The sequence below is a fragment of the Penicillium canariense genome, assembly GCF_028826845.1.
Source record: "Penicillium canariense strain IBT 26290 chromosome Unknown utg000002l_segment0_segment0, whole genome shotgun sequence".
In the NCBI taxonomy this organism is placed as follows: domain Eukaryota; kingdom Fungi; phylum Ascomycota; class Eurotiomycetes; order Eurotiales; family Aspergillaceae; genus Penicillium; species Penicillium canariense.
In genome coordinates, this window is record NW_026622729.1 from 254450 (window position 1) to 267933 (window position 13484).

The following is a 13484-nucleotide window of genomic DNA, read 5'->3' on the forward strand; positions in this document are numbered from 1 at the left end:
AGAACAACCAGAAAGGAATGCAATATTATATTCAGAACCACCGTATTAGTGGGAAGTTATATGCAATTGGATCAACATTGATCCACAGACGCCTGGCACACATCACAAATGCAAAAGTTAAGAGCCAAGACATGAACCATACTCCGCAAAGACAAACAATCCTTCCCGTGCTCAGGTCACTGTCACTATCCCGCTATCTCTCCAGCGACCTTCTCGTGGCCCCAACTCGGGGATCTTGAAATCCACAATGCATGCCGCGAATGAAGGACGACGGACTGATGAGTTTTCATTTGGGGCCAGTGCCACTGCTGCGTTGCTGGTAGACTCTGGACCATCAAGTGCCATGCTCGGTACAAAGCGACTGGTACCATATCGACCCACGAAATCATTTCCAAGTTCTGTAGACTTGCGTTTACGAGACCCCTCCAGTGACGTGATTCCCACCTGGGCGCGATCAACGAACCGAGATGACTCCAAGCTACCGTCTGCTCCAACTGTGACAAACTTGCAAGGGATATCGGCTGCAGATTGAGTTGTCGACGTAAACGTATCAATATCGAAGACTGTGGCTTGACCTGATGCACTGAAGGCCCAGATACGCGCTCCGCCATGGGAAGACTGCAGCGCAAGCTCGACCAGGTTATCCACACGACCGATCTCCTTGCCGTATATCTTGAACGGCCACATCATCGCAGTTGGCTGGTAGTTCACACTCAACAAGAACTCCCAATCCCCGTTTTGATTCTGGACAAGACTTTCACGCCGCTTGTGGAACCGGTCCGAGTTAACGAACCAGTCGCGTGCCAAGTCACTGTCACCCATTACGCTGTCGCCTTGGCGCTCGCGCTCTTTGCGAATGACATTGAAGACATCGAGTGGCACAGAGTATATGACGATGCGGTCTTGATATGCAGCCACAATGCGAAGGCCCCATTTGCGATCAGAGCCGACGGTAAATACAGACGGCGCGCGGGCTTCTTTGATGCTCTCTGTTGGGTCTTTTCCGAAGGGTGGGACACAGACAAATGCTCGTGTTAAACTTGTTGGGCCACCGATTGGTGCATCGGATCCGATGCAGAGGAAGCCGGTCCTCGGCTCAACGAAGATGATGTGGAAGCCGTCGTTGATCGGGACGGCGCGGTAATGGTGGCAATGAGTAGCCCGGACAAGACTAAGGGTGGATGTATTCGGGGGATCCCGATGATTGAAAGGCTGTACGTTGGAAAGAAGATGAAACTGACACTTCTTTGGGTGATCAGGGTTGGGTGACTGTCGGCATGCGCACTCGTGGACTCCCGGACCAGCGAGAGATGAGATGAGGCGCAGTTCCGTCGGATTGTCGGGGCTGCTAGGTAGGAAATGTAGTATCTCCGAGGGTTGGGACATGGGGAAGTGTCTTCGCTGGTCCTTGCGGGTTGTCTCGTCGACCCAGTGGATCTCTATGCCGCCTGCACATCCGAAGGCCACGCATCGGCGACCTGGGCAGAGTGCGATTGTTCGCGGTGGGTGATCTTCTGAGCAGACATTGTAATAATAGTGTGGAGAGGAATGGCTGGCATTCGAGATTGGATGAAGGGTTTTTTGAGATGTGGTGGACTTGAAAGTCTGCGTATTCTTTGCTGAGCCAGCTGCAGGCGAACCCTGCTTGCATACCTCCACATCGCAGACCATACCGACCCGGTTCCGCAGCAAAGCGGCGACGATGAAACGTGGCGTAGTTGTGTCGAACGTGGCGGATAGAACCTCGGATGGACATTCAATACTAGATATCGGTTCCAGATCCGTATCACTCAGATCCGCAGAAGGCATTGTCGTGGCCCTCCTACCAAGCAGACGGAACACATAGATCATGCAGCCCGTAGTCACCAGGACATAATTGCTGCAACTGCTAACGCTGAACGTCGATGATGACCGCGAACTTCCATTTCGAGCATGCTTTGGAAAGTCACGCGCTAAAGATGTTCGAGCTTTCGTATTTATGCCTTGAGAAAGTCCTGAAAAGTCGACAATACCGGTTGCAATAAAACCTGGCTTCTCGACGTTCGCCTTTCGTCCCGACAATAGGCATTCCGTTGCAAAACGCTTGCTCATCCTCCAAACATCACTTTCTTCGCTGGAGGGGCGGCGAAGAACTAGTTGCGCCTCGGCGTCTTGCAGGTACGCGTCCCACCAGCCCGCCCTCTTCAACATCCCTTCCAATAAATTGCGATTCAGGCTGATCCTCATCCATTGTGAACATGTCCGCCGTGCATTGTCGAAGTCCCGGGGCGTTAACATGGAGTAGATCTGAAGTAGGATTTCCGCGGGAGCAATGTTTGCCGCGGGAGATGGCAAGCCCCCCGCAAGCTTTGAGCAATCATGTTGTGTGAATACTGTGATTGCCTCTTCGGGATCGCTAGGAGATACTAGATTGGCAATCGTGGATGGTAGTCTTGACTGTGCAAGGTCTTCCACAAATGTACTTGGCAATTGTCCTTGTTTGGCAGCTTTAGCCCCGGGGCCTTGTCCCGCACCACTGCTGCTGCGAGATCTCAGAGGTGGCATATCGACAGTCTGTCGAGGACATCTAGTGGTTCGACATGTATGGCGCGAGCTGCTTTTCTGGCCTTGCACGCTGACCTCAAGTTCCGGCCAGCCGACGAAGACAAACCAAAATTGATGGCAAATAAAATAATGCAATAAATGAGGCAGATGCAGGTCGATAAAAGTGGTCAATCAAGCCTAATCCGTCCAAGGAAAATTGTCCGGCAAGAGAAGCCGACTAATGAGTGACAGAATGACGGGATGGACTCCACTCGGCAGATGGAAGAAGAATAAGCCTGTGGGGATGGATGGCTAGCGGCGCATCGACCGGGGCCACTCGCTGCGCTGCACTAGGGGCTCCAATTTGATTTGTCGGTCACGATCTCACGGGCTGGGCAAATCCATGGTGGTATTGCCTGTAACTGGGGCTATTGAAATGGAGTCGATAGGGACCAAGCCGGGATTTGACGGCGGTATGTGCAATGTGCAAGTGTGAGGTTGTATTCGCAGTGGAAAGAAACGGTGCCACTGAAAAAGCGAACGCGAAAGCGGTGGCCCGATGGTTCAAGTAAGAAAGCAGAACAGAAAGGAGGAATCTGATAACTTGGAACCGGGCATGGGGGAAATGAGGACGAGGCAAGGGTTTTCTACTGCATGAGAGCCGGAAATCGTATACATCGCGCGGGCGAAACTTTCATTTGCCATCGCGGCGCCATCGCTGGGGCGTCTTGACGTCGAGATGTCCTGCTGAGACATGGACCACGTTGATGGCGGGAGTCCGGCGAGCGGTCGCAAGTGGAGTTGTCAGCGGCATTCCATCAATGGGAAAGGCCTGCCATCGCGGCGAGAGACTCGCAAAAGACCCATGGGCCCCGAATCGACGGCGGCAAGTGCTCGACGAGTCAGCGACGCGGACGGACGAGCCCCAAAGCGGAGCCAGACCAGCTCTGGATGGGGCGCATGGTTGGAATGGGAGGGAAGGCAACGGGGGCAGCTCTTCACATCCAGGCCACCCCCGGCAGACTGCGTCGGGTTTGGCGACAACCGAGGAGTATGCGACTCTTGCATCGAAAGTCGCCCAGTGATGGTCCAGCAGGTTCATGTGCATTCCATTGGAGGGTGAAACCGCGACGGCGCGAAGAATGTGGACGAGGCGACAGCCGGATGCAGCTGCAGCGCTGGGCTCCACCGAATGAGACACCCCTCCGAAGGGGAAGCAACTCCTGGAACATGTGTTTCAAGGGCAACCATTAAAGTTGGTTTTGTCTGCAGCAACCTAGTCTCCTGTTGTCGGAGGGGAAAATTGATGTCTGTTCGATTGTTGTTCTGTGGTGCCGGTGGCGCAAGGTCGCGAGATTCATCGCGAAAGGTCCGGCTGGGAATGTGCGGGGATCACCGACTCCACGAGCCCGCCATGTGGGCCCCCTTCGGCTTTGGGCTTTGGGGCCTATTGAGGGATTCCAGAAGCATACACCCGAGGGCTTCGTCAGGCATGCTCGGCTCACGAGAGCGTCTGCGAAGCCCAAATCGAGCCGTCGTGCCGATGCTCCGGTCGTAGGTCGTCCATCCGCCTGCGGAGGTAGTCCAAGCATCTCGTGCACTTCCACAAGATTGGATGGCCATGGCTCGCAGTTCCTAATGGCCGCGCAATCGCCCAAGACCAGTCGTTGCCTTTTCAGCTCGGCGAAGCTCTGGTAGAAATTCTCGAAATGGTTAGCGAGGATATACGCAACATGCCAGCGCCCACAAGACACCGGGTCCGACACTGCCACGTTGGGCCCGATGGCAGCTGAAACCCAAGGAATGGGGCCAAGCGGGCAATGAACTCCCCAATTTCTTGCTCTCCTGCCTGGTAGGTGAAGCTAGAAGCAGCTCGAATGCAGCGGGCAATACCCATCTCTCGAGACGGTGGAGGTTCCAAGAAAACTCTCGCGAGCCGCGCTTATATTTGCACCTTCCACGCGGATGGCATGTAATAGCATGTGACTAGATTGACACAACATTCTTTCTCCACTCTCCAGCCAATTGCCTTTCGAACATGCTCGATATCGATCTAAGCCGCGATCAAGGTGAAGCCCACGAGACTGGTATTGTACCGGCCGCGAGGTGAGAAGCGTTCACGGTGAGAGACCGCGAGAAATTACTACTCATCCGGTTGTAGGGTGGAAGTGGATGTCGTCCTGAGGCATCCATTCTCAGATAGCACTTCCAGGATGGAAGTTTTCGAAGTGAAGGAATACCGTAGTTGCAATGGAACACAGAAGTAGATGATGATGGTAAAAGATGAAGTTGAATAGATAGGTGTGGACGCAGTAAAATGCTGAAGATCTTGGCACCGGCCTGGGAAGACTAAATCCTTGTTTAACAAAAAGGAAACCCGTATAAATCGAGAAAGATGCTTCAGAGCGAGTAGCTGAGGTGGTTCACATCAAAAAGGATGTGCAAAATGCAAAACATTTGAAATTTGACCAGCTTCTACGTTCAGTCCGGTATAAAAATATACAACAGCTTTTTGCATTACTAGGTACTCGTTAGGTCGCTTCTCTGTTAGAGTCGTTGCCTCTTTCCTTCGCTGTGACACTGAAGATACTGCTTGTCAGGGCTGGGGGTCAAACAAGGAGGCAGAAGAGTCAGATGGTTTGCAACGCCATGGCAGAGAAGGGCTGATTCTACCTAGCACAAAACAAAATGTCAAAGAACTTCTTGTATGCAAGTATACAGGACAGGACTTTATCCTCATCGGCTGAGGGACAACTCATCAAAAAATCCTACCACTCTTAGTGGAAAAGGATCTTCTTCGCAGCACACGTGGTCATCAATGTATCATTGGCCTCTTTTCTCTCTCTCGCTAGTCCCATGGTCCACGAAGGCCTCCTGATCCTGTGCCTAGGCTCATAACCAGGGCATTATCTAAACTCTCTTACATGACCGGTGGCCAATAGCGCCCTGTTCTTTACATATCAGCCCTACAAGAGGTATATTTTTGGCAACTGGAACTCCGCCACTCTTGTAAACTTCTTGTTACTTTGTTGTATCCAAACGAAAGGTCTCATCCATACGAGACCTCTGCTAGTCGCATACACAGGCGAAAATTTTAACATGTTAGAAGAGATTCCCTGGTAGCAAGCAAAACTAACATTACACCCGGCCGACCTTCAAGCCTCATTAATACTTTGCCTTATGGTATACATTCTAAGAGCCCAGAGGATTCTCCTTTTATTGGTCCTTTTGGGTTGCGGAGAATATAATATAAGCCCATCATGCCCTGGTGGGTCCAAAAGGCTCACTGGCATTTGAAACAGACAATGGGTTTGCGGCCTAACCCAAAGGACTAGAACCAGATCTAAGACATCTGCAGACTGTCGATGATAATCGGGACAACAGCCAACAACAATGAGCTGTCTCAGCCTCATCTGACGACGGTGGAATCTGTTTCCTGAACACCTCCCTCAGCCTCCCGACAGTTACGAACCTTGATAATTATAGAAAGTGTTGATCAAAGGCGACCATTGGTAGGAATCGCATGAGGGAGATCACAAAAAGCCATGTTCGTGTACCATTTTAAAACTACTACCGGCGTGGCTGCCCGACTAGATCCAACTTGATTCAATATTAGAAACCCAATGGTATCAATCGGCGGGCTTGCCATCATAACGGATCAATGTATCATTAATTAAGCTATATTGCCTAATTCATGTTCTAGAAGATCAAATCAGACAGAATACTCGGGCGGGAGGCTAGATACATGCTACAGCAAGAGACTGCGGTAGCTCGTAAAAATGCGCCACGGATGTGCGATCTTTTGAGTTTCAACGATTTTGACGACAATTCGCTAGGAGTAAGCTTCAGCATACGAGTACTCAGCTCACGCGGTAGGTCAGCATCTACGAGAATTCAGCTGCATGGTTTCCAACTTTGATACACAATTGACTTGAATACTATTTTTGTTTGAGAATCCCAAAGTATATAAGCTTCAACATCTATCACCAAGAACAGAATAAAAAGAGCAGCCGATAAATCTATCAATCTATCAACCTCACGAATCTCAACCAAGTCGATTAGAATCCCATTATCATCATGATGACATCTACCTTTTTGATCACTGTCAATGCCTTCCTGGGCCTTGGAATAGGCACAATGGCTTTACCCCAAGCCTCATTCATCGGGACGTCAACTACTCCTGCACGTCAACTTCCGAGTAGTACTCCGAGTAGTACGGCCGGAGTTGTCCCGTCCCTCGCAGAATCTGTTCTCAGCTCCTTGCCTATTATCCCAGTTGAAGGAGACAACTCTGTCGCGATAGTCCAAGCCACCAACGCTTCTCTCCTTGAAACGCACCCTGAAATCGATGTTGAACCAAGCAATGACCTTCCTCAATTTCCTTCTGTAAGCCAAATTGCAATGATGTGTTCACCAAATTCTTGGTTGTGGCCATGTCTCATGAATACAGAATCTCACTCGGCGCGATCAATGTATTGGAGGACCCTTTTCGTTCCCGATCACTCCTTGGACCAATGTCAAGCTGCTTACCGATCGCGTCTGCGATTTCTGGTTCCCTAATAACCAAGTCTTCTATGTGTAAGCATGACCAAGACCGATGACTGTCACATCTAATTGTTCAGCCCTGACCCGTGGACGAACATATAGGCCCGCCCCGCTTCCCTCACCAGGATATGTGCTTGTCAAGATCCCCTTCGGACCATCACTTCCCACCTTGAGCCTGAAGTACCAAACTGTCAATCCTTCGCCGGTGACGGATCTATTTACACCTCTCACCAGCACTATTTGCAAGAAGCGCTTTGACAGCATCCTTGCCTTCGCAACTTCGCCAGGGAACTTCCAATGCCCTGCACCTCCCAATGTGCATGCAGGGAATGACTGTGATGTGACCAGCAGAGCGGCCTGTTTCTCCTTCGAATTAAACTAGGTACTCTCTGAGTTGGCAAATGGATAAGAGTCGTGGTGGAAATCAGCATCCTATGACTTTTACTTAGATGAGTGCAGTGGGGTTTGCTTTTGTCGCTCCCTTAGTTTACCGTGATCCTCATTTTTTTCTTTCATACTTTCATATGTTTGTTTTTGTCGCTCCTTAGCTTACTGTGGCTTTCATCCTGTCCCTCATTCAGACTGAATTATGCTTAGGATATGTCAAGCCTTTATTTAGCCATTTGCAATGTAATTGCTAGCAGAAACTATCATTGAAAACGCGCCCCCTTCCCTTGTACTTCGGTTCTAGATGTCTCCCTGAAGAGTTTTGCTCAGTTCCGGCTAGTTTATTCCGTATGTTCTAGACGAGCGACCTATTTCTTGTTAAGTATTCGGAAAGGTACAATAAAAATAGGATCATAAAAACAGCATGATACTGGAAAGCTAGAAATGAAACCCATACTAGAACGAAAAGAAGGTTGCTTTAACTGAGAACTAGGGGTCGACCGTTTTGTATAGAAAAAATTGCACCATACGGCAGATGGTTATTCCAGCACTGCCCGCCTGCATGGCTCCGACAGACTGGTCGAGATCTTACGACGGTTGCAGCCACCGCGACGCCAAGTAAAAGGAGGAGTAGCAGCTTACTGACGGCCGACCGACAGCTAACCAAGGCCCAGCAAAGTCTCGTTGCCAAGTAGCAGTAGCTCCCAATATTACATCGTCGAGAAGTGGCATGCTGTAGAATATAATGAAATTAAGGCATGACTGCGCAATGTATTCGGAAAACAATACTCTAAATCACAATGCATTATGCAGATGCTCTTGGAAGAACCAACAAAGGGAAAAGGTATAGAAAAAGGAAACGCTTTCATATGCTATGCCTTTGTATAACCTCGGACCAAGAGCTCCTAAGAAAGCCTTGCAGCATCATAGTACAGATCAAGTAGACAGCCAGCGGACCATGATTGAGTGGGTGACTACACATCCAACGCAGGTTAGCAGTGCAATGGTGAAACAAAATACGAAAAGCAAAGTAAGCATACCGAGTCCGCGCAGTGCTCTCCATTCTTGTTCGTCAATTCTGTCAGTCCCTTCCACGGACTCTCTCGCAAAGCCTTCTTGCACCCATCAAGTCGCCGGGTGATCTGCTGGAAAGACTCAATCCGCTCATCGGCTGTCTTGCGCCGCAGCAGATCGAAGTGCAGCAGAGCACGGAGGAAATAACCGCGCTGCCAGACCCACTCAGGGCCTTGGTGGTAGTTCCGGCCCTTCGAAGTCGCGAAGTCCGTGGAGTCCTCGGAATTATTGTAGTACGGGCGATAGTTGAGATCTGATGGGTCGAGGGTGGCAACGCCGACCGGGCCCAGAATTGCAGAGTCGCCAATGGATAGAGCGAGCAGGGCCTTTTCTGGTGTGAAGAGTTCCGGCGCTACGGCCATGGCGATGGGGAAGTTGCCACGAAGCTGATAATCCTCGAAAGGCTTGCCAGACTTGTAGAGGTCCTTATAGATGCCGCGACGGTTGATGATGCTAGCATCGACGTCGTATTGGCTGTCGTCCTTGGGGTCAGTGGGAATGAAGTAGCAGCGTTCGAAGTTGGCCTTGATTTTTCCCGCCCACTCCTTGAAAGCGATCGATTTACCCTCGCCAATGTCGACTCCTGCATGCGGGTACAGCTTGGATTCGTGCAGTTTCGTCACCCATGCAAGAGCACTGTAGACAAGACCAGTGATTTCGATCGAAGCACCGTCACGAGGTGTGCCAGGGATGCCTTTATTTCCAGCCTTCTCGCTCTCCCCCATCTTATCCTGCCATGTGCCGCAATTGTTCTGACTGCCACCAAAGATGATGCCAGTATCCCAATCAACCTTGATATCAATTTGAAAACCCTCAGGCTTCATTTGAACATCGAGGTCAGGCCCCGCATTGTATTCCCGGAATGACATGCCATGAGCATGTCTCTGGAACACCTCTTGGATGACCTCGAGGACCGTGGGAGAGTGGGAGTACGCTCGAGGATCATCGAATGGGAACCAGGTGTCATCGTACGGCAGGAATCTCCGAGGCACCTTCTCTTGTAGCAGGCTGATGCCATCAGGCGCCATGTTGGTATAGTCCTGAATTGCTTGCAGGAAAAACCAGACAGAGTCACGCGAGTTGTACCGAGGCAACTTGCCGCTACTCAAAAGGTTGGGAATCATACCATGCTTAAGCACGCTCGCAAAAGCAAGGATATGCTCCCTGGCGTCGTCAAACCGACCTGTACAGAGGAAGAGGCCACGGATGGAAATGAACACGTCACGGCCCCAGCATCTCGCCCAGTCGACAGCAAAATGAGGCAAACCGGCTGCGAGACTGGGGACCTGCTTTGTGGGCCACAAAGAGGCAGAATTCACATAGCCAGTCTGCTGGACACTGACCATGGCCAGCTGATGGATGAACTCCTGGCCATGGCGCACGCTGTCACCAAGCTGGTGGATACCTGTCTTCCATGCAGCATTGTAGGCTACCTGCACAATGATTGCAAAGTACCGCGGGAGCAGGAAACTAGGCAAACCGCGAACAGCATCAAACTTCTCACGCAGCCAGGCGGCCGGCTTGTGCAGAGCGGGATACCATTCTTTGGATGCAGCCTTTTCCATGCGCCCGACCACATAATCTAAGGCCCACTGACCCTCTCGCAGATGATCGCAAAGCGGATGCCCCAACTGGTTGTACTTGATGATATCTTCGAGGACACTCCACCAGCCTTGCAAACCAGCATAGACTAGGGGGCCATGTTTGGGAATGCTGTACACCCCATCCAGGCCGTCACTCGAGTCTCTCTCCTCGGCGTCGCATCGGTAGAGTGCAAAGTTCAAATCGACCAAGCTGAGCTCGGAGAATGCTTCATCAGCTCCGCTGGAAAGGAAGTTGTCCAGGCCGCTAGCATGCTCCGCGCCAGGAATCCAAGTTTCAAAAAGAGCGATAGAGCCAGGCACCAAGTTATCGAGGACGGAGATCGTTACATTCTTGTCATCGCCTTCAATCTTAGTGGCATTAATATCGCGTGTGTGGCTTGGAAGGCCCTTGAGATACTTGTCATCCTCTAAGATTTTGGCCTTGGTGTCATCACTTGCATCGACTTCGAGCACCCAGGATCCAATGTGCTTGGCTTGGGTGCCAGTGATGCGTGTCGGAGGCAGAATCGCACCACTTTCATTGCCCGGGAACGCAGTGTGTGCAATGAGGAAAATACCCTTCCTGGTCTTTGGATGAACTCGGTGGACCGTGATGTATTCACCATCATGATGGATGTGGGTTTCATCGTAACCCTCAACCCCCATCATAGTATGCAGCTCATTGAGTAGCTTTTTCACCCCCCCGACACCGCCCTCTCCAGATCCAACCGCCAACTGTTCGGAGCCTGAAAAGGGAGACGTATATTGTCTTTTCTCGTGAACAAGGTCAACAAGTTTGGGGTAAATTTCGTCATAGCCCATCACACTCCCGGTGGCAGACGCACACATCGCAACAAGAGCAGCGTTCGGAAGGGTATCCCTAGCATCACGTTTCTGGGCAGGAACTTCGTTGTCATGGGTGCAGTCCATAAACAAAGCCTGAACAGGGGAAGGTTGAATATGCGTGATCTTTTCATCGGCGACACCGTCCTTGGCAGATGCAATGGCGTGGCTGCTACCAGCAGAGGGCAGGTCCACATCGAAGCTACCAATTGGACGGCCACCGTGGCGGTGTACGAGGCGACTCAACTCGGCCGTACTCCAGGCCTGCATGGCTTCGCGGATCAGAGCGTTGATTCCGAGACGCTTGACAAAGACATAATCGGCCTCCTCTGAGCCCGTGAAGAGCTCTGCAAAGACGGTCAGATCAGGTCGAACCTTGCGGGCTTCATCCAGCAGGTATTCCGCAACCACGAGTGGCGTGGAGTGACAGTTGTCGATACGGAAACCATTAAAGTATTTCGCCATAAGTTGGGTGTATCTGGTCATGAAATCCCAAAGGAACGGGTTGTCCTTCGGCGAATTTCCATATCGAAGTTTCACGCAGTCTCCCCACACAATAACCTCGCGTCGCAGGTAGGCCTTGGAGTCGGGTCCGGCATTGTCGCGCATTGCATCAGCATTCCAAATCCAGCCATTGTTGACCAGGGAAAGTGCCTTGGGGTTGTGCTTTTTGGTGACCTCATTGAGAGGAAGGCGAGTGAAATATGACTCAATTAAGGGACTATTTTTGTTGACAGGGCCCATCTTCGGACCATGGTCATCAATCCGCAGGTACTTGATGCGATTGAAAAGTTGATCCATAATATCAGCAACATCTGCATCGTATTCTTCATAAAGAGGAAGGTTGACTGCATCGAGGAGTTTGGATAATGACGCTTCGGCTTCGGATGCGTTCTGACCGTAGTCGCCGTGGAGGACCGTAAGAATCGCGGCACCGAATGAAGCATCCACAGAACGTCCGAATCGTCCGAGAACCTGCTTCGATTTTGGAATTCCGTGCTCACGAACAAGTTGGGCTTGCTCCTTGAGCAACAGTTCTCCGAATTTGCGCAAGTCAGTTTGCTTAATGCTTGTCGGGTCTGTTTTTCCATTCGTCCATGCATCCCAGATCTTTTTCTTGTCGGCCGTTACGTCAATCACGTAGTACTCCCATAAACGATGTTCATCGATAGCGTTCTTACGTAGACTGTTCATGACAGTCACCAGATCTTCCGTAGTCTTGAACTCCGTTGGTAGACCCAAGCTCTGAAGGTCCTCCCCGAATTTCAGCAATGCGGTATCCAATTCTAGGGCAGATTCAAGCCAGGGAGCCGTTTCCACACTGTAGCCAGCCTCTGGGTGTTCCTCTAGCCACTTGCTGTTGTGGGCTGTATGGTTCCAGACAACATCCGTCAGAGTCAAGAGTCCGTACTCTTTCTCCATCCGGGAAACCAGCGAGGCGACATCGTCCTCTCCGTTCAGGAACAGCGCCGGGTCAAAGCATAATTGGTCAAATATACTGTACGGGGAATTGGACTCGCCACGTTGCATGAGAGGCGTGAAATGAACCATATTATAGTTCCGTTGACTGATGCCATGAAGATGTTTATCCCAGTCCATAGGGTACTGCCCCATGAACTTCGAAATGACCGAGAAAATCGAGAGTGCATTGAGTGGGAGATGCTTGCCCTGCAGGACCAATTTTGGCGAGACATCTATGTAGTGAATTAGAGTCTGCGTCGGCTCCGGTGTGGGCACAGGATCAACCGAGAGCTCCGGCAGTGGGGAAAACGTTGTGTAATACGCAAAAGCGCCCGCACTGGACACGGGGAGATCGATCTGGATGTTGCGGTTGAAATCGGGCTTTAATCTACTTCAGTTCAGCGGCGGCCCTTCTCATCCTCAGACGCTACACCAAAGACAAGAGAAGGTACCTGAACTCGCGGAATGATCGGCGCTCGAACGGCTTGCCCTCCTCCGGGATGTTGACCCACAGACTCCCCTGTCGACAGATGGAGCTGGTGCCCTCGATGATGAATCGCAGCACATATCCCTCATCACCAGGGGGTGGAAGGTAGATATACCCACCGGGTACGTCAGGCGAGCCATCATCCTTCAATGGAAGCAGGTAAATCTGGCGCGCGGGGGACATTGTAGTTAGTGCGGAAATGAGTGGTTTTAGTAGCGGAGGATGGGTGTCGGCCGCGACTCTCTCAAACAAAAATTGCTCAAACCAGTGAAATTACTGGGAGCTTTCAAGGAGTGAATGGCCTGAAATTTGGGCGTGAGAGAGTGTAAGTGAAGAGAAAATGAACAGGGCAGGTCCCCCTCACTAGAAGCTCCGCAGCCGGTGACATCATTCAATTGGGCGTTGCACGGGCCTTGGCAGGTATTTTTAGCGTCGGGTCTGGACCGCAGCTGCAGAAACAGGTTGAACCGCAGTGGTCGTGGACAAGCCCGGGATTTTAGCGCATTGCACGAAAACTTCAAGTCAAATCGAATTTCCACTCTATCAGAGGAATTCCAGAATAAGGAGATGCAACAATTGTT

General features: G+C 51.0%; 4 protein-coding genes across 4 annotated transcripts; 1 reads left to right on the forward strand and 3 right to left on the reverse strand.

Moving 5' to 3' along the window:
* Positions 1 to 171: 171 nt before the first annotated feature.
* On the reverse strand, positions 172 to 2544 carry N7482_003274 (F-box protein; the record flags this gene model as incomplete). The annotated part of the gene is made up of 1 exon (XM_056685399.1): positions 172 to 2544. The coding sequence occupies one exon, from the start codon at positions 2542 to 2544 to the stop codon at positions 172 to 174; it is 2373 nt and encodes a 790-aa protein (XP_056544141.1).
* A 673-nt stretch (positions 2545 to 3217) lies between these two features.
* Positions 3218 to 4115, reverse strand: N7482_003275 (uncharacterized protein; the record flags this gene model as incomplete). The annotated part of the gene is made up of 3 exons (XM_056685400.1): positions 3218 to 3746; positions 3924 to 3970; positions 4029 to 4115. 3 exons carry the CDS (start codon positions 4113 to 4115, stop codon positions 3218 to 3220), a joined length of 663 nt encoding a protein of 220 aa, XP_056544142.1.
* A 2485-nt stretch (positions 4116 to 6600) lies between these two features.
* Positions 6601 to 7450, forward strand: N7482_003276 (uncharacterized protein; the record flags this gene model as incomplete). The annotated part of the gene is made up of 3 exons (XM_056685401.1): positions 6601 to 6909; positions 6974 to 7101; positions 7171 to 7450. 3 exons carry the CDS (start codon positions 6601 to 6603, stop codon positions 7448 to 7450), a joined length of 717 nt encoding a protein of 238 aa, XP_056544143.1.
* A 910-nt stretch (positions 7451 to 8360) lies between these two features.
* On the reverse strand, positions 8361 to 13086 carry N7482_003277 (putative glycogen debranching enzyme Gdb1; the record flags this gene model as incomplete). The annotated part of the gene is made up of 3 exons (XM_056685402.1): positions 8361 to 8429; positions 8496 to 12804; positions 12869 to 13086. 3 exons carry the CDS (start codon positions 13084 to 13086, stop codon positions 8361 to 8363), a joined length of 4596 nt encoding a protein of 1531 aa, XP_056544144.1.
* Positions 13087 to 13484: the final 398 nt, after the last annotated feature.